This window comes from Scylla paramamosain, chromosome 16 (assembly GCF_035594125.1).
Source record: "Scylla paramamosain isolate STU-SP2022 chromosome 16, ASM3559412v1, whole genome shotgun sequence".
NCBI lineage: Eukaryota > Metazoa > Arthropoda > Malacostraca > Decapoda > Portunidae > Scylla > Scylla paramamosain.
Window position 1 is genome coordinate 7400001 of NC_087166.1, and position 21094 is coordinate 7421094.

General features: G+C 43.9%; 1 protein-coding gene across 4 annotated transcripts in view; it reads left to right on the forward strand.

Annotated features, from left to right (window-relative positions):
* Positions 1-5629, forward strand: part of LOC135107955 (myb-like protein I) — a 79058-nt gene extending 73429 nt beyond the window's left edge. For all 4 annotated transcript variants that reach the window (XM_064018428.1, XM_064018426.1, XM_064018427.1 and 1 more), the window contains exon 2: positions 3776-5629. In XM_064018428.1, the coding sequence (XP_063874498.1) occupies positions 3789-5111 (1323 nt within the window). In that variant the 5' untranslated portion in view covers positions 3776-3788 and the 3' untranslated portion in view covers positions 5112-5629. The remainder of the gene's footprint in view (positions 1-3775) is intronic.
* Positions 5630-21094: the final 15465 nt, after the last annotated feature.

A 21094-nucleotide genomic window follows, 5' to 3' on the forward strand; every position in this document is an offset into this window, starting at 1 on the left:
CCACCATCTCTACCTTCGTTACAATTATCTCCCAATCTGTTCCTTTCTTCACGGACTCTCCTCTGATTAGATTTCCTGGTTCCTTCTCTCCGTCACTTCCTTATCTCCTCTATTATCGCCATTCACGTTTCCTTTTGTCCTTCCCTTATCTCTGCTCCTCATCGTTATTAGCCTTGCTCATGTTTTATTCAAGACGGTCTCATTTTTCTCTTGTCTGATCACCTTTCTCTCTCTCTCTCTTTCTCTCTCTCTCCCTTTTTCTCTCTTTTTTATGTGTTCTTTGATCTCCTAACCTTATGATGTACTGATTGTGTTTATCTTCTTGTTTTCTTTTCTTTCTTGCTTTTTTTTTTCGTTATCTTGTGTGTTTTCATGTGTTATTGATTTATGTTTTGTCATGTTTTATTTTCTCTTCGTTTTTTTTTTCTTTATTAATTTTTATATTCCTTTCTGTTTTTTTTTTTTTTTTTAGTTTTGTTTTTCACGTTTGTAATTAATTTTTATTCGTGACTTTCTGCTTCATTGTTTTCTATTTCTTCCATTAAGGGATAACTATTGTATCTCTCTCTCTCTCTCTCTCTCTCTCTCTCTCTCTCTCTCTCTCTCTCTCTCTCTCTCTCTCTCTCTCTCTCTCTCTCTCTCTCTCTCTCTCTCTCTCAGATAGGAATGTAAGAATCCTTGGGTTTCAGGGATGGGAGGTCATGAATGGGGGGAAGAGGAGGGAGGGAGGGAAAGAGAGAGGGAGGAAGGGAATGGAGGGAGGGAAGGAGGGAAGATTGTGATTGATGAAACAGGAAGGATGCCAGCGGAAGTAGAGACAGTGACTGAAGGCAGGGGACGAATAAGGAAGAGGAGGAAGGAAGAAGAGCAGAGATGGAGAGTCTAGAGAGAGAAAGAGAGAGGAAAAAAAAAAGAAAAAGAAAAGTGATGAAGAAGAAAAGAAGCTGTGATTGAAAGGAAGCGATAAATATATGAAATAAAGTAGAAAATTAAAGAAAATTGATATGGAAGAAGAGAAAAAGAAGAGTAGAGATGCGAAGGATAGACAGAGAAGGAAAAGAGAAATGATGATGGCGAAGAAGGAAGGAAGGAAGGAGTGACAGAAAAGGAACGAGAGAAAGCGATAAATATATAAAATGGAGAAGAAAATGAGAGAAAACGTGTAAAGAAGAGGAGAAAGGAAAAGAGCAGAGATGCGAGGGATAGACAGAGAGAACTAAAGATGATGAGGAAGGAAGGAGTGATAGAAAGGAAGAGATAAATAAATAAAATAGAGCAGAAAGTGAGAGAGAGAGAAAATGAAGGAAAAGAAAGAAGAACCTAAAAATAACGACCAGAAATTGGGAAAAAAAAGATGCTCTGAAGAAAGATTATGGCAGAAAAATCGTACAATAGAAATACAATGAAAGAAATAATACAATGAAAGAAATAATACACGATGCGAACTTGTATGTAATGACGAAAGAGGAAGAAGAAATAGAAGAAAACTAAAAGAAGAGGAAGTGATGGAGGAAAAGGAAGAGAAGGAAGAGAGGAGGAATGAAACCCAAAGGAAAAGGACACAAAGGAGATAATTTTAGTACAATTGTGGTTGGTGGGGGAGGAGGATATTGAGGGAGGAGGGACGGAAGGTAGAAAGGTGAGGCTGGAGGAAGGTAGAGAAAGAGAGAGAGAGAGAGAGAGAAGGTATCTAGGGCATTAAGTAGAGGAGCGAAGGGGGAGCGGAGAGGAGGGAGAGGATAAGAGGGAGGAAGATTGGGATAAACTGAGGTGAGATCTAGAATCCAATCACCATTACCACAGCATTCCCACAGCATCCTCACAGCATCCCACAGCATCCCACAGCATCCTCACAGCATCCCACAGCATCCTCACAGCATCCCACAGCATCCTCACAGCATCCCACAGCATCCTTACAGCATCCCACAGCATCTCAGTATCTCCGCAAATTATCCCTTTGAATTTTCATCTCAGAATCTTCACAGCATCACCACTCATCACTCCCCTCACAGCGTATCACAGCGGCTCCCCATTCTTACGAACCCTAACAGCAATCTTTCAGCATTGTTCAGCATCACGGCGTCCTTAACAGACCTTCATATAGCCCTCACAACATCACAGACATTACCTCTTTTTATCACAGCATTCCCTTCTCAGCATCCATCAATATTCCTCTCTAATCATTCCTTCCCAGCATCCCTCTCAGAATTACATCTTTCCCAGCATTCCTTACAGCATCTCCCTCTCATTCCCTTCACAGCTTCCCTCCTCCTTTTACAACATCCTCACATCACCAACACACCCCCAGCACATCCCCAACACCTCTCACTGTCCAATAAGACACGAACACGTCCACCACTTTTTATAACTACCAAACCAAGCCCTCCGAAAGGTGAAAAAGGTTCCGCAGTGACCTTCTTTTGTCGCCTGCCCGCTAACAATAACCTGCCTCACTTTCCCCTCCTTGCCTCGAATTTCAGACCTTTCTTCCGCGCCGTTTTTACCGCCATGGGGATCGAAAGGGAAGTAGAGAGGGCGGTTGAGGAGACAAAGAACAGAACACCTGGAAGAGAACTGGAGATCGAGTACTATCTACGACATCAAGGGAGAGTACTGAGAAGGAAGGAGCGAAGGGAGGGAAGGAGGAGGCTCAGGTGAAGGAGATACGGGGGAGTTAAGTGGATTGGGTGTTGGATAAAGTGGATTAATGGGAAAGGTGAGAGATGTGAATGAGTGGAATGGCTGGAGAGAGAGAGAGAGAGAGAGAGAGAGAGAGAGAGAGAGAGAGAGAGAGAGAGAGAGAGAGAGAGAGAGAGAGAAAAGAGGAGATTCGCTGATGAAGGAAAGCGAAGAAAAGTAAAGAGGAGAATCGCTGATGAAGGAAGACGAAGAAAAGTTATGAAAGGAAAACGGAAAAAAAAGTGAAGAAAGAAATGTGAAGGAAAAAGAGAAGGGAAGCAGAGAGAGAGAGAGAGAGAGAGGGGGGGGGGGGTATGCAGCGTCCAGCCAGTAACCCTTTCTATCAGCTCGTGTTTCCTCCATTTCTTACCTAACCTAACCACAACATCCTTCCACCTTTCCCTCATCAACTTTCCCCGTCAACTTTCCCTCTTTTCGTTCCCTCCCTCCATGTCCCTTCCTCTATTTCGTTATCTCTTAGTCTTCGTATTTTCGTATCTCTTCGTTAATTGGTAGTTAGTTCAAAATAGACGAGATAGTGGTGATGATAGTGATTTGTCCTTTCAGTTGTGCTTCTTATTCTTCGTATATTTCTGTTATTTGTTAATTAGTAGGTTTAGAATGAGTGAAATAGAGATGAACAGTGAAGGACGTGGTGATGGTGACGGTGATGTGTCCCTCGAGGTTTCCTGTCGTGGGGTGAGGTCAGGCAGAAGGTGGCAGCTTCCATTGTTTTTCCCCGACAGGTTATTGCGGTCAGTCTTGAGGGCGTGTGGAAGTAGGAGACGAGGCGGCGAGGCGGAGGTCCTATGCCATTGTCTCGCGAGGGCTTGGTAACTGTATGTTTTTGGTGCCGGGGCGGGAACACGAGAGGTGAAGATGCCTTTGTGTGTTCTTCCTATAAATCTAACGCGTCATAGTCACTCCTGACAGTGTAATGGTTGTTGTCGCGACGTGTGGTCACTCCTCGGGGCGCCGCGGTGATTGTGTGTGTGTGTGTGTGTGTGTGGTAAGGTTTTCCCAGATCAGCCTAGGGCCACAGAAGAATGAAGTGTTATTTTGAGAGGCGTGTGGTGACGTCTGTTTCCTCCCGCAGGTGTGATGGTGTGATGGAGCGCGAGTCAGGGCCGGAGCTCACCATCTACTCTGCCCGCTACGCCTCGCCCCCAGCCCGGCCTCGCCCTGGTTATCCTGTCCTCGCCCACCACGCTCAGACTCACCACTTCCATGACTTCGCTGCACCGCCGCCGTCCGCCTCCGGGCCCATCTCTTACCCGCCCCGCGGCCCGCTGCTGCACGTGGTGGGCGGGCAGCCCTTCTCGGGGCCTCTGTCCCTGCCACAGGGCTCGGGATACTGGAGACCCACGCCCCGACGACACCACCACCACCATCATACCTTCCCACCGTACCCACTCCTCCCACCTCTGCCGCCACAGCGCCTTCACTTCCACCCCCACGGCCACACCTCTCTGCCACACCTGGGCCTGCGGGAGCCGCCGCCACCACCGCCGCCGGCGGGAAGATGGGATGAAGATCCCTGCTTCCTAAGGCCAAACTCCCCAGACATGCCATGTCCCCACAACCCCCGCGCCGCGCCCACCCCGCAGGAGGACGGGACCTGCTTTGTGGTGATGGGCTCCCGTGATCCCAAGCACGTGCTTCGCCCCGTGGCCGCCATGAATCCCCACGTGCTGCGTCACCAGCAGCAGCAGCAGCAGCAACAACAGCAGCAGCAGGAACAACACCGCAAGGAAGAACAACAGGCACGAGGCCAGCAGTCGTGGCAGCAGCGGCAGCAAGAGGATGAGGACGGCATTTACTCTTACGCCGGCGAGGGAATCTTTTCTCCTGCAGACGTGATCCGCGCCCAGGCGGCGATGGACGACTTTAACAGCTACGGCGGCTCCCTGGCCTCAGAGAATATCTACGAGGAGATTCCCGAGAACTGGCGGGGGTCGTGGGCACGGCGCTCCCTGGTGGAAGAGGTGATGGACGAGTACGAGCGGGTGCGGGCGGGTCACAGGCGGGTGCTGTCCGCCCTCAATCTGGACGTGGAGACTCTTATCCGGCCCGGCGGTCAGGATGGCACCGCATCACCGGACTCTGGCCTCACCATTTCCGCTTCAGACTCCTCTTGTGAACCCAACCCCACCGGGTACGACCACTCCCGCACCCGCGGGGACTCGGGCATTGGTCTGTCCACGAAGGGCAACAACTCCCCGAAAAGCAGCCAGAACTCTGCCGACGGGTCCCCGAAGAACAAGGGACGACTAGTCAAGTGTGAGTCAATGGACATTAAGGAAGCATTCACGCGGCGGCCCTCGGGCGGGCGGGGCCGCGGCCTCAGAGAGAAGATCGGCAGCGTGCGGGAGAAGATGGAGAGGCGGTGGAGGTTTCCCAACTTCTCCAAGAAAGGTAAGTGTTGCCTATGAAACTCAATTGTCTATCAGCCTTGTCTTTCAACATCGTTACTGTGGTGAGCACACAGAGTGATGCCTCCCCTCCTCCTTGGTGTCCTCGACTGAGCATTCCGGGTCACGTTGCGGTGCCTCGTGATGAGTGCCTGCCGCTGGACGTGAAAGGCAGCGTGTGATCGGCCTTCACCGCCGCAGCTGAGGCGCGAGGAGGCGCCCTAGATACTGCTGACAGCATTAAATCATCACGGTATACTGAATGAGTTGAGTGACGCCGTTAACACGAGGCAAAACTGTGGCTACCTAGAGACATCAAGCTGCGTAATGCGATAAGCCTCTGCCAATTGTGCCTTAACCTTGACCTGCGTGACAAAGCTTCGCACAAGAGGAATGCGAGTAAGCACGTATGAACACTCAGTCTCCCTCGCCACACGTGTTCACATCCATCATTCTCTTTATTAATCCCTCAAATCCTCTTAAGTCTGCTAGGGGCAAATCGACGCTTGGACGAAATTAACACAATTCACTTTCTTACATTTTTTTTTTTGTATTATCTGTCACTCCATCTCATATTGCTCACAAAATTATTTGACGAAAATGCAACAGCTATACGTCCAAGGCTTGTTTTTAATCACATCAGTCAGTATAGCAGCTGCTCAAGATTTATTTTTAATCTTTTTTTTTTTTTTTTTTTTTTTTTTTTTTTGCTGTCGAAACTCCAGGACACAAACAGTAGAAGACTCGTCAATCACTTTATATTACCCACGAAATTACCGCCAAAATCTCACCACACAGAGGTAAACAAACTAAAACATTCACCCCACCGCATACCAGGAGCGGGGCGTGGTCTTCCGGGTGCTGGAGCTGACAGGGCTGACACTCAGATCTCTCCTGGCACACCTCACTCCCCTCCGCCAGTCCGTCACACTCACAGGAGAGGATGTCCCGCGCGTCACCAGTAGGCGCATCACGTCACGCTGGAGGAGGGACGTGGTGTTTGTGGGACGTGACGTAGGGGTGAGAAGGTTTCCCCATGAAGGGCGGGTCCTCTCGGCTTCCTTGTGGCGTCCCGGGGTAGCGGTAACGGGTCTGGGAGGGGTGTGTGTGGGGCGTGAGGCGCGGCGGGTTAGGGCGGGTTGTCTAACGTTCCTCTCCGTGCTTGCTTCTGTTCGCGTATGATTCTGTAGCTTGGTTCGTGTTTGCGAGGCTCTGTGCTCTTCCTGTTATGTTACTCAAAGGTATTCTGATGCTTCCTAATTCGTGTTTTTGCTTTCTTATGTAGGTATCTTCTTTGCGACTCACTCCTCTTCCTTTTATCTTGCTCAAAGGTATTCTGGTGCTTCTAATTCCTGTTTTCCTTCTGGTATAATTCTATTGCTGGGTTCATCTTTTCCCCTCACTGTTTCCTTCTCTTCCTGTCATTCTGTTCAAAGATATTCTAATAGTCATAATTTGTGTTTTGTTCGTGTATCGCTGTGCACTTCCTGTCCAGGTATTCAAAGGTATTTTAATACTCTTAATATTTTTCTTTCCTTGTCTCTTTTGTTCAGGCGTTCAGAGGTACGTTTTCTATTTATTTTTTTTTTCGTTTATTTTATTTTCCTATATATTTCATCTATTTGTTTATTTATTCTTTATCTTTTAATTACTTATCTATTATTTGTTGTTAATCATTTTATTATTATAATATTTTTTTTAGGATTGTGTTTATTAGAATTTTCAAGAGAGGTTCGGATGTTTTTTTCTTATCTTCTTATTACGGGTTTGATGTTCCGTTCAAAATACAGAGCAGTAGAAAAGAGTACCGCAAAGCTCACTGGAGAGGAAAAAGAAGTGAGCGACATGGGATACCAGTTTGACAGCCTCCCTTCCCCCAACCCTGACCAAAAGAGAAAAGGCATTCGCAGAAGGGAAAATGTAAGAAACAAAAAGTTAACGAGTATCGCACTTATTCTCGATCACGGAGGAACACAACAGTAAAGGGAGAAAAGAAGAAGAAACATTTGATGACGAAGTACAGTTTTAACCAATGAAAAGAGTAGAATTGTAGAGAAAGACTAACGAAGAAAAAAAGAAAAACGTGACGATAAAGAACATTTCTAACCAGTAAAAAGAATAAAGTTTTAGGGAAGAAACTTATATGGAGGAGGATAAAATCTTATGGATAAAAAATAGACAAAATATCGTTGAACCTCCCTGAAGATTTTAGGGAACATGAAAGAAAAATACAGCGATACAGTTTAAGAAAATAATCTTGTATGGAAGAAGATAAAGCCATATGGAAAAAAAAAAGATAAATATACCGTTATCCCCTGAAGAGAGTAGAGATTAAGGGAACAATATCGTATGGAGGAAGAAAAGAGAGAGAGAGAGAAAAAAAAAAAAGCAGACAAAGATACAGTTAAAACCAGTGAAAAAGAGGGAAGATTTAGGGAAGCATATCGAATGAAAAAAGACAGAAGGAAAAAAAAAAGCAGCGGAGCGACAAACAAAGGTACAGTTAAAACCAGTGAAAAGGAGGGAAGATTTAGGGAAGACCACGTAAGAGAGTGTGAGTAGCGACCTTGCGGCTCAGTGTACCGTAAAGGCTGACGGTCACTAGTGTTTCTTCCTTCCCTTGTCGCTGCTACTTCCCGCGGCCACCTCACCTCACCTCGCCTCTCCGTCAGGTGGTGGGCGGTGTACGGTACAGCACCCCCGCACCAGCAGCAGCAGAGTCAATATGGCGCCCGCAGCTGTGGTGTTACGACTGTTGTGTGTCTGCAGCGTGGGAAATGAGGAAGAGAAATGTGAAAAGCAAGAAAATGTGGCTTGATTTGTTTTTGTTTTCAAGGTACCTGGTGTTGCATTGTGGTGATTGTTGTTGTTGTTGTTGTTGGTGGTGGTGGTGGTGGTGGTGGTGGTGGTGGTGGTGGTGTTGAACGATTCCCACGCTTACGAAGTGAAAACAAAATATATAAACTAAAAAAGAGAAATTAGAATACGTTATAATCAGCAATGTTCTCAATTTAAATCCTGCTATTTGTCTATGATATGAACATTTTAGCAGTATATTTCAGTTAGCAACGTGTTCCAGTGCAGTTAAACATCATTTACATCTCCGTCTCTCTAAGAAGCGAATCCACAGTAGTCTTTTTGAACTGAACTGTTTACAATGCGGTAGGAAAAATATCTCGTTGCACCGTAAGAAAAAAAAGGAGATAAAAAGAAAGAAAAAGGAAGAAATGAGAGAAAAGAAAAGATCAGTAAAGGTAGAATACGAAAAGTAGGAAAATTAATAAGAAAAATAAAGAAAAGAAAAGAAAAAGGAAAATAGTTTGGAAAAAAAAGCAAAGAAGGATAACGATAACGATATACAGTAAAAAAGAAAAGAAAAAAAGCTAGAAAAATGAAACAAAGTATGATAAAAAAAAAAAACTCACAACAATCCCATCCCACAGCTTTCCTAGACAAATCTTCCTAACAACACTGAATTGCCTTCCTTTCAGCCACCTTTCAAGGACATTAGCTTTACTACAGACTTTTCCTGGAGCTTCGTGGACCGTGTTATTGATCAGGACCCGACGGCGCCTCACTCGCGGGGGATCGAAGGCTTGGGGATAGACGCTGCATGGAAGAAGAGGAGGAGGAGGAAGAGAGGGAAGGGGTACTGGGGTTCCCGAGGGGCCTCCAATGACGTCACGAGCCTCCAACCTTGCTATTGGCTCGTGTTTTTAGCGTGAAAGTCCAGCTGTTTGTATTGTGTGTTTTTCTGTATCTTTTCCCGCCTCTGCCGTGGATGATTCAGTTCTTTAATTTCTCCTCCCTGCGGTCATGTTTCGCCTGAGGGAGCTTGTGTGTATATCGCTTCTCCACGTTTGTTTTGTGTGTAGATGGTGTGTGTGTCTATGTGTGTGTTTGTGTGTGTGTATCTTGATTGGTTTCCGTGTATTATTGCGATATTTATTTCCTGTTTGCTTTCTTATATTTGCGTTATGTGCGTTTTTGTGTTTGTGTATCTAGTGGTTGGCTTCCGCGTGTTTGTGCGTGGCTGTGTTTGTTTAGCTGGCAAAGGTGTATTCCGGGAGCGTTCATTGATCAGAGGTCGAGGTCAGAAGTTGAGTAACCTCCCACATTCACTTCTACTATGTGTAGCGTCTTTTTTCACTCATAACTCCTGTAATTTGCTATTAATCAGGCAGGTTTCGTGAGGATATTGCCAGGACGGAGGACTTAAGATTGCCAGAGGACTTAAGATTGCGAGAAAACGTTAAAGATTACGGAAAAGTGTGCACAGCATTAGTAAACTTCCGACTGCAACGGTAAATTTCACTCAGGTATATTGAACACCTGTATCAGAAAATAGGAAAAACAAGGGAAACTCCAATAAACCGTCAGGCATACACGTGGTTGTCCCTTGTATAAAACACGCCTATTTCCACCAGTCATCCTCATCCCCAAATTGATCTATTCTCTTAAAGCTCTCTCTTGACTCTGCGCTGAAACTTGATATCAGACCATGAGAAAACAAGGCTCACCTGGCTGTATTAATTATAAGGACTGTGTATACTCACCCTCCTCACTCACCTGGTCTTCCTACTGCCCGCCTCACCTGCTTTCCGCAACCTGTCCCTCGTCAAGTTTACCTGTCCTAGCTACTTAAAAGTTGTAGTACCTGCTCTCACATTGTTTTCACCTTGTATCACCTGTTTTTACCTGTTTTTTTTTTTTTTTTCTTGTGTGCTTTCGTTTACTTCCTCAGCGTTGCCTATTAACTGAACTCGTTTTCTATGACATTCTTACGTACAAACCATTATGGAGTAGAATATTTTTTTTCGAATATTACTTTCATTTTCGCTTTCCCCCCTTTTTAATGTTCATCCCTCCATCTTTACTTTCACTTGGAGAGCAGCGGCGACACACACACACACACACACACACACACACACACACACACACACACACACACACACACACACACACACACACACACACACACACACACACACACACACACACACACACACACACACACACACACACACACACACACACACACACACACACACACACACACACACACACACACACACACACACACACACACACACACACACACACACACACACACACACACACACACACACACACACACTCCCCTTCCCACACAGCTGGTCACATCCCAGTCAATATTTTACTCCTCCCATCCACTCCCATGCAGGTTCCTTTCTCACCCTCCTTCTCCTCCTCCTCCTCCTCCTCCTCCTCCTCCTCCTCCTCCTCCTCCTCCTCCTCCTCCTCTTGCAGCTATTATTACTACCACCACCAGCCCTCATGTTGTTTTGTTTATTTTATCATTTATCAATTGCTCTTCTCCTCTCCCTACACGTCTCTCTTCTCTCTCAGTATTGGATGTGTCTCCTTTCTCTATTCTAATACTTTTCTCTCTCCTGCCAAATCCTTCTTCTCCTCTTTTTCTCTCGTGTTAGAAGGTACTTTCCTCTTTTTCCTTTCCCTGTCAGTGCATTCCCTTTCTAATAGTTTATCAAATTCTGTTTATTTCTCTCTCTCTCTCTCTCTCCTTGTCACTACCTTTTTTTTGGATATAGTCGTATCTGTCTGTTCGAGCCTGCATCTCCATTCACTCCCTGCCAGTGCATTCCACTCCTCCCCTGTCAAGTGTCCTGACATAACCAAATTTTTACTAAACTTAACCCCGCCAAACATGTTCTCGCATAACATTACAACGTGGCATAACTCAATCTAAATGCCTTACTACTGCCCAAACTTACCTAAATTAACCTCACTTAACCTATCTTATCCTTACCTAATCTGATACAATCCAACTTAACCTAATCTATCTAACCAAACACTATTCTAACATAACATAACGCAATCTAGCATAACTTAACATAAACACCTTACTTCTTACTGTCCTAACATAACCTGGACTAACCTCTTTTAATTAACTTAACTAAAGTAACTTAACATAACCTTGGCTAACCTAACCTAACCTAACCCAACTACCCCACCAGTATCCCAACCCAGGAACACTAACCAGCCACTCTTCTCCCACTCTTCAGCAATCACTCCCAGCCACAAGAAGAAGAAGAAGGAGCCTCATAACACATGATATACTACCCCTTTACTCTTACCTAGCAACCATTACCCACTTCCCTTACCCACTTGTACATCTTCCCTGCCCCTTAAGATGCATATACCTCCTATCCATCTATCCCTCTCTCTCCCTCTCCCTCTCTCTCTCTTCCCCAGGCCACTCACTTATCTGTGTTACACGTTCCTGTGCTCTCTGTCAGTCCTTGCCTCGATGGCCTTACCGGACAACACAACGCACCTCTGTTCTTGCTCTCTTCTTCTTCTTTATTTGTTCCTTCGCTTGTTGGTGGTGGTGGTGTGGTATGTAGTGGTGGTGGTGATGGTGGTGGTGGAGTGTTTTTTTTTCTATTCTTGTTCTTGTTTTTGTTCTTGCTCTTGTTCTTTTTTCTTTGTCATCATCATCTTGTTTTCCTCGTTCTCTTCTTCCTCTTTTTCTTCTTCTTTTCTTCTTCTTCTTCTTTTCTCCTCCTCCTCCTCCTCCTCCTCCTCCTCCTCCTCCTATCTCTTTAAGCTTGTTAGGAGTAGTTCCCAAACAGCCTTACAAGGGCCAAAAGGTCTGCAGCAACTAATTTTTCCTCTGTTGTAATCTGCTGTAATCCTCCTCCTCCTCCTCCTCCTCCTCCTCCTCACTTAACTACTTAGTCCCTACCTGTAATCAGTCAAGTATTGCGTCAGGTCGTTACGAGTTGCCTCCCGGATAACATCGGCGGGCCTTCCCTCAGCCAAAGTTCATAGGTAACGATGGGTACTCCTGCCACGTGACGCCCCTTGCCTCACCCCTTAAGTCCTGCCTCCCTCTGTGAAAAACCTGCCTCCTCCTACAAAAAAATAAAATAAAATTTCTTTCCCTCGTATTTCCTTACTTACCTCTTCTACTTCCCTGCCTCTCTACTTCTTACCAAGCACTTTTTTTTTTTTTGTCGGAGATGCACCAGCCAAGGATAACAAAATTAAAAAAGAAAAAAGAAAAAGCCCACTGAGATGCCAGAGTCCAAAACGATCGTGGAAATTTAGAGGATAAGTGTCTTCAAACCTCCCTCGTGAAGCAGCTCAAATCACAGGAAGGAGCGAATACATAAGCAGACAGGGAGTTCCAGACACCTTGATTCCCTCTGTAAGAACTCTGCCCTCTATAAAAGTCTTGCCTTCCTTTTGTATTTGTTTCTGTATCTTTCCTTTTTCTGTCTTCCTCTCTACCTCTTCCCTATACACTGTAACTGAATCGATCTTTACCCTCCTGTAAAAACCCTATAATAATCTTGTATCTGTATCTACTTAACTGCCTCTCCTTTTCTGTCTCCCTGCCTCCTTACCTACTTTTTTTTTAGGTATTCTATATAAGTTAGCTACTACTCACAACTTTTATTTTCCTTTTTCTCATACTTTCTCTCTCTTTCTTTTCTTTTCTTTGTCTCTTATTTTCTTTCTTCGCCCACTCATCGAGATATTGATTTCTCTTCTGTTTCTCCTCCCACTTCACCTTCTCTTACTCTTGATCGTCTACACACACACACACACACGCACACACACACCCACCCACCCACCCACACCCACCCTCCCACACACACACACACACACACACACGCACACACTTTTGTATGTCTTTTTTTTTACTTGCATATCAGAGAGAGAGAGAGAGAGAGAGAGAGAGAGAGAGAGAGAGAGAGAGAGAGAGAGAGAGAGAGAGAGAGAGAGAGAGAGAGCAAATTATCCTCACGTTTTATATGACATTTTTACGCCGTTATGCAAACATAGCCTTAGGAGTCAACGTAATCACCACCTCTCTCTCTCTCTCTCTCTCTCTCTCTCTCTCTCTCTCTCTCTCTCTCTCTCTCTCTCTCTCTCTCTCTCTCATCTATCTATCCCTCCCTTCATCCAGCCTTTCTTTCCTTCTTTCTTCCTTTCCTTCAGTCATCTATCCTTTCCTTTCTTTCTTCCTTCTATCCTTCTCTTCTCTTAGCTGTCTCTCCCTCTCTCCTTCCCTCTATCAATCGCTCCATCCCTTCACTGTCCCATCTACACCACATCCCTTCTCCTCTCCCCACCGGGCACTCAACCATCAATAGGAGGGAGAGGAGGAGGAGGAGGGGGGGAGGAGGATGTACTGGTGCCCCACATTACCAGACAGCTGATAGGGCGGCTGGTCGGGCTGTCGGTTCCCTCACAGACTCCCGATGCCCCGACAGACAGCCAGATTCAAAGCGGCTCTTAAAATGACTCATAGATGCTCTTGGTCCTCCGTCAGTAGCAGTAGTAGTAGTAGTAGTGTTAGTGGTAGCGGTAGTGGTGGTGGTGGTAGTGGAAGGAAGAGGAGAAGCAGTAGGAGTAGAAGGAGAAGCAGGAGAAACAAAAGGAATAGGAGAAAGAAAAGAACTTGAGGGACGAGGAAAACAAGAAGGAGAAAGAGGAAGAGAAGATGAAAGAGGAGGAGAAGCAAAACCAATAAGAGAAGAGAGAGACGACGAACGAGGAGGAGGAGCAAAAGCAATAAGAGAAGGAGGAAGAGGAGGAGGAGGAGGAGGAAGAATGGTTAATAAGGAGGATAGTGAAGGAATATTATAGATGACAGGGAGGAGGAGTGACGATAGAGGAGAGTAAGAGGGATTGACAAGGAGGAATGCTACGAAGGAGGAGGGATGGAGGAAAGGAGGGAAGGGAGGGATTGGCATGGTGGAGAAGGACTGGGAGGAAATGGAATGACAGGAGTTAGCATAGAAGAAAGGAGGAAAAGCAAAGGGATAAGTAAATAAAAGAGAAGAGATAAAAACGAGAGGAAGAGAAAAAGAATAACGAATGAAGGAACTGTAACGATAAAAGTAAATGTAAATTATAGCAATTATCTCGTTAATTTCCACTTATTTATTTATTTTTTTCATATTTTGCATCTCTCGTACTTTTTCCATTTTTATCCATTTTTTTTTCTTTCTTCCGTCTCATTTACACTCCACACAGCTGCACTTCCATCCTTCTCTCCATTCCTTCCTTTCCGTTATCATCCTTCCCTCCCTCTCCTCCTCCTCTCCTCACCGTCCTTCCCTTCCATATTCCTCCTGCCTTCCCACCTGCCTTCCATCTTTTCTCCTTCTTATCTCTCCCCATCTTCTCTTTCCTCTGTAATTATCTTTTTCTATCTATCCTTTAATCTGTCCTTATTCTCCTATTTTTCTCACATTTTGTCTCGTTTTCTCATCTTTTCCTTCCTCTGTAATTATCTCTTTCTATCTATCCTTCAATCTTGTCTTTATTCTCTCATTTTCTCTCTGTTCTTCCCTCATTATCTCTCATTTCCTCTTCTCTTTTTTCTTTTATCCTCTCTTTCCATCTGTCCATCATTCTGCGTCCCGTCTCTAATTTTTCTTTCTATCCTTCCGTCATTCTGTCTCATTTCCTCTTTTCTCTCCTCTGTTATCCTCTCTTTCCGTCTTTATTTCATTCTGCCTCTAATCTGCAAGTTTTCTTATATTCTTTCCTTGTGTCTCTCCCCTCCCATCCTCTCCCTGTCTCCCTCCCTCCTTCCCTCCCTTCCTCTCCTTCTCTCCCTCTGGCGTCTAGCCGTGGGTTATGTAAAACTGGGACTCGACAAGTAATTTGCACACGCCTTTAGACTGGTATCTCTTTTCTCTCTCTTTATCTCTCTTTTTTTTTTCTTTTGATCGAGGTTCTCTTTTTTCCTTCTCATAAACGACCTTCTTTTTTTTCCGCTTCCAGCCTTCATTACTTGTTTTCCAGTTCATGATGCGAATCTCATCTTTTCGTTCCTTCCTTCTTCTTTTTTTAGTTCTTTTCTTTTTATTTTCAGTCTCATCCAGCTTGGCCTCAGTGTGTGTGTGTGTGTGTGTGTGTGTGTGTGTGTGTGTGTGTGTGTCTGTCTGTCTGTCTGTCTGTCTGTCTGTCTGTCTGTCTGTCTGTCTGTCTGTCTGTCTGTCTGTCTCTCTCTCTCTCTCTCTCTCTCTCTCTCTCTCTCTCTCTCTCTCTCTCTCTCTCTCTCTCTCTCTCTCTCTCTCTCTCTCTCTCTCTCTCTCTCTCTATTCATTACTCCCTTAATACAAGTCATCCTTTCCATACACCCATATCTCTTCCCATCCACTCATCCCATCCACTCCATCCACCCACACTCACCCAACCACTCTTAACTTCACCCATACACTCCTGTTTCTTTCACATTAACATAGTGGAGTTCCTGTCAAACACCCTCGAAAGAACCAAAAAAGGTCTGCAGGTGCTTGTCCTTCCTCTGTGTTCCCTTGTGTCGACCCTCACTCAGTACTCGCCCCAATGTTTCTCCGGTAAGTAGCTTTTCTCGAGGCATTTTTTCCGTAATTTCCAGCAGAGTACGTCCATTTGCCGGCCCGGAGTAGGAGGCCTGGAGGAGATCACCCAGTATTATCCCACCGGCTTGTTTTCTTTTTTTTTACTTTGTGCCTCCCTCTTCCTCTCACTCTCTCACTCTCTCTCGTTTTCTATTGTGTCGCAGAGAAAGTTAGTAGCAGGCTGGATGATTTCTCTGTAATATAGTAGTAGTAGTGGTATGTATTTGTAGTTGTGGTGGGGGTGGGGTTGGTAGTAGTAGTAGTAGTAGTAGTAGTAGTAGTACTCGTTGTTATTATTGTTGTTGTTGTTGCTTCTGCTGTTGTATTGGTGATAATAGTGGCGGTAGTGTCAGAGAGAGAGAGAGAGAGAGAGAGAGAGAGAGAGAGAGAGAGGATATGCAAGGAGTAATGACCACAGACATATAACGGTAAGAATAAAGAAACAACAACGGAGAGGGTAGATGAGAGAAGGAAGAGGAAGTGGAGATGGAGGAGGAGAAGGAGGAAGAGCAAGAGGAGGAGGAGAGAAGAAAGAGCATGAGTAGGAAAATATTTGAGAAGGGAGGAAAAACAGGAATAGTGACCGAGGAGAGGAAGAAGAAGAATTAGAGGAGAGGACGAAGAAGAAGGAGGAGGAGGAGGAGGAGGAGAAGGAAAGGGTGTGTCACTGCAAACGAAAAGATAGATAAAAATGATGGATGATTGAAGAAGAGGAGGAGGAGGAGAAGGAGGAGGAGGAGGAGAAAGAGGGGTACTGCGAGGAATGGAGTGGCTGAAGGCGAGAGAGAGAGAGAGAGAGAGAGAGAGAGAGAGAGAGAGAGAGAGAGAGAGAGAGAGAGAGAGAGAGAGAGAATCCAGGGCACTCATCTCAAACCATCCACACACCAACACACACCAACACACATACACAGCACACACACACACACACACACACACACACACACACACACACACACACACACACACACACAACAACAGCCCACTTCACGCCCACACCACCTTCAAACACCATCCACGACTTTACTACAGCCCATGAACACGATTCTTACCACGCCCACGACACCCACACGTACTCAGAACAACACACACCCACGTCCACACACAGCCATCACTCCCACCACACCCGCCCCCGACACGCCCTCACGCCCACGCTGCTGGTCACGTCTCGTCTCTGGAAGCCGTGATTTTATATTTCCTCTTAGTCAGTGAAGCAATGAAAGGAGGGAAGGAGGTCTCTCTTTCTCTCTCTCTCTCTCTCTCTCTCTCTCTCTCTCTCTCTCTCTCTCTCTCTCTCTCTCTCTCTCTCTCTGGTTATTGAGTTATTATGTTATTTGTGTCCCTGTTATTTAGGTGACCGAAGTAAGACCACAGTGGTATTATGGTGTTATTAAGACTCAAACAAAGGGCTTTCCGTGATCCATCTTCGGTGTGTTGTTGTTGTTGGTGGTGGTGGTGGTGGTGGTGGTGGTGGTGATGGTGGTGGTGGTGGTGGTAGTGGTGATGGTAGTGGTCTTCTTCATCTTCTTTGTATTATTATTATTATTATTATTATTATTATTATTATTATTATTATTATTATTATTATTATCATTATTATTATTATTATTATGTCTTTTCTTTCTTTCTTTCTTTGTTTCTTTCTTTCTCTCTTCTTGCCGCCACCACCCTTAGTAATAATAATAACAACTACTACTACTACGTTGTACATATAAGCAGTGCATCTCTTCCAAACTTTCTGAACGCTTCACTAGTAACACCCAAACAAATCTGTAATAGCAAACTTAATTAAGCTCGATAAAAAAAAATAATGAAACTTAAAATCCGGTCCCTGCGTCTATCGTATTACAACACTTCCTACGCGCTTAACTGTACGCACGTGTTTTTTGCTGCGGGTCAACTGTGGCGAGTCTGTGGGAGGCGAAATGAGAGAGTGTGAGAGTGCAGTGTTTAATTCAAGACCTGATTCTCAAAGACAGTGCCGTCATATCACAGGCTACTTTTGTCAGGCTTGAGTAGACGTGGTTGAGGTTTCGGTGAGTGTAAGATTCTGGTAATAGTTTAAAGAGGATTTATTTTGAATCGCCTATAGGGGATTAAGGCTTCCAAGAGTTTTAATATTCTGATGATCGTAAACAGGAGACTGAGACCTTTCTTATGATAGTTTAACGAGAATTTTGCATCTGTGATAAAGAAAATAAGCATGAGAATCTGTCTTAATTATTTTTGTTGCCCTTTTAAAATATTCCTGTTGAGAGTCTTTAGTAGAAATTATTGAGATTTTAAGGATTTCTAAGATTCTGGTAATGGTTTAACTAGGATTCTGAATCAGTGGCAGGAAAAATATCCGTGAAAATCCGACTAATTATGTGTGGTCTTTGAAAATAATGCTGATGAGAGAAGAAAGCGTTGCAGAATACGGATCTAGCGGGAGTTATTGAGGCTTCCAAGAGTGTCTGTATGATTCCAGTGATAGTTTAGCGAGGACTCTGCATCATTAATAGGAAATATACGCTTGAGAATCTGACTGATCATCTGAAAATAGTCTTTATGAGAGAATAAAGTGGTTTACTATTAGCATTACTTAATTCAGCTAGTACGTTCATAACCACTGCAAATTATAACAAACAGCAAGTTCTTTCTAATCTGTTTGAATGCGCTACACTTTATACTCATTATTATAAAGCATTACAAATCATAACAAAAAGTTCTTCCTTAGCTTCCTGATTGTATTATACTTTAAACTCGTTATTACAAAGCACTGGAAATCATAACAAACAGGTTCTTCTTAAGCTTTCTAATTTCATTATATACTCACTATTACAAAGCATTTCAAAGTCGTAACAAACAGGTCCTTTCTAAGCTTTCCGATTACATTACATTTTATATTCGTTATTACAGAGCATTACAAATTTTAAGAGATCCTTTATAAATTGTCTGATTATACCACTCTTTATAGTGTAATAGAAGCGATAGGGCAGCACACTTGGAAGGCGTTACAGACTCACAAATCACCTCTTATAGTTCCTCCCTTGTAAAGCCATCTCTACCTTCTCGATACACCCACACACCTTCCACATTGCTATTCACGACTTCCTCTCCCTGGTGAATATATGTGGGTGTTTTTTTTCACATTTTTCAGGGGATTAAATGTGATGTTTACCTAGATCTTGTTTACAGCCCTTCCTGTCCTCCCTAACGACCAATCAGGGGTAGAGGACTTAATGAGGGGAAAAAATATTGACTTTTTTCTCCATTTCGGATGCCTGGAGTTAAATGCCCCGAGTTAAGTCTCTGTAGTAGTAGTAGTAGTAGTAGTAGTAGTAGTAGTAGTAGTAGTAGCAGGAGCAGTAGTAGTAATATCGAAAGTAGAATAACGTGTTTCTCTTCCAGACTCTTGCAAATTAACGTCACGGCCTAAAAATACCTCGTTAATCGCCTTTAGGCCTAACTGGGAGAGCGCGGGAGTTATATCACTGATCTGGCGGCCTGCGGAAGCTGGGAGAGGCTGGGGAGGGATCGCAATCTGGGAGGGGGTTGGAAGAGGAGTGAATGAAGGTGAGGCTGAAAACAGATGGAAAATTGAAGATATGGTGAAGGTTATTGCGTATAAAGAGAATGTAGAGGTGATGAGGGAAGGGAATTAGGGAGAGAGAGAGAGAGAGAGAGAGAGAGAGAGAGAGAGAGAGAGAGAGAGAGAGAGAGAGAGAGAGAGAGAGAGAGAGTGGAGGAAGGAGGTGGGAAAACTTGATAAGGATTGAATTTAAAGAGAATTGAAAAAAAAAACAGGAATAATAAAGACAGGATGCAAGAGGGAACGGGAGGGAAATAGAAAAAAAAAAAAACTGTGAAGGAAGGAGAGGATGCAAGCAGGCTGAAGAGGCTGGAACTGAAGGAGAGTGCAGAGGAAACATAACAGGAGTGGTGAGGAAAGCCAGGTTTGGTCGGGAGGTTTGGCAAGAGTCATGTGGTGGGGTTTGCGGGGCAGGAGTGAGTATGCTGCAATTCTCCTGAACTAACTCAACAGGTTCTGGCGAGTACTTGCTCCTGCAGGCCGGAGCTGTTAGGCATCACCGTAACAATACTCAGAGGGTAAAAAAATGTAGTAGTTTTGAAGTTAATTGAATGAAGAGACAGTGTGTAGTCTTTCTAATGAGATGAGTGTTTTTGTTTTTTGTTTCTTTTACTTTGTGTACCTTGATTCTAGTGATATCAAGAGATTTCCTAATATAACTTTACTATTTTAAAGGTGTAAGAGTTTTGGTTTATTTTGTCTCTTCTTGCTTCGTCTACCTTGACTGTAGTGAGATCAAGAGCCTTCCTAATATGATTCTAATATTTTTTCGGCCTACGGTTTCTCAGTACACGTAATACGCTTAATCTCTTAATTCTTGTCTGGATGTTATTTGCCTACATTCCCTTAACATATACTGATAAGGCTCTGAATCTTCCCTACATAAGTTTCATGTGTCATTTATAAGCCCGTGGTTTATCAGCATTATAAAACTTTTTTTTTATATATGTGTGTGTGTATTTTCCATCTATTTACATTTGTCTATTTCCTTACGTTATACACTATACCTACCTCACTTTTTTTTTCTTACACACACACGTATATACTCCACACATTCACGTGATTCCATTCCCTCAACACCACGCACGAAATCTTAATCAAGTAGAAAAATAGGATAGCACAGAGCAAGACTTCTCCCCGCCCACCACGTCCACCTCTCATTAGGTATACAGATATACCTGTGAACTGATTAATAGAAGGGGAGTCAGCAAAACTCGTCGCTAATTAGTTGCCGCGGACTCACCTGGCTTAGTGGCTCACCTGGCGCGCCTCACCTGTGTCAGCCTCTGTGTTTGATTACCCTTTGTTGCCTTTCCGGGAGTCGTGAACGAGTTTCGCTTGTTTTCACCGCTTGTTTTTCGCCTTTACATCCGCTAGATTGAGCCGTAACGGGACTCCCTGCGTGGCTCCGATCACAGCAGCATCGGGTCCACAAATAGCTCAGGAACGTTGTTTTATATTGGTTCATTAACTGAGTTCCTGATGTCAAATCGTCACTGGGTCTTGATGATCAATTGTGTCCGTTATCTAAGACTCTAATGATCTTGGCTTCAGTTAAAGACAGTTTTGATTCCACAAATAACTAAGGAAACGTTATTTGATGCGTGTTTCTTGTTTAGTTTTTCGATATTAACGTGTTATTAGATCTTCGTTTTCAGTTATCAATGTTGAGTAATTAAAAAATCTACTTTCAGTTACAATTAAAGATAGTTTCGATTCCACAAATAACTCAGGAACGTTATTTTTTTTTCCTTTCCCTTCCCCATCAATTATATATGTTTAATTAAAAGTCTAATACTAATGGTTTCGGTAAAGACTCCATTCAATTTCGATTCCACATATAACTCAGGGATGTTAATTTTATACTTGTTATCATTCTCATTTCTCCTTAGCAAGATATCAATAAATTATCTTTTTCTACATTTTAGTTAAGAATCTTCTATTAGGTTTAATCCCACAAACAACTCAATAATGTTAATTTTATACTTGTTATTTTTTTTTCTAATTTCTCCATATCAAAGTAT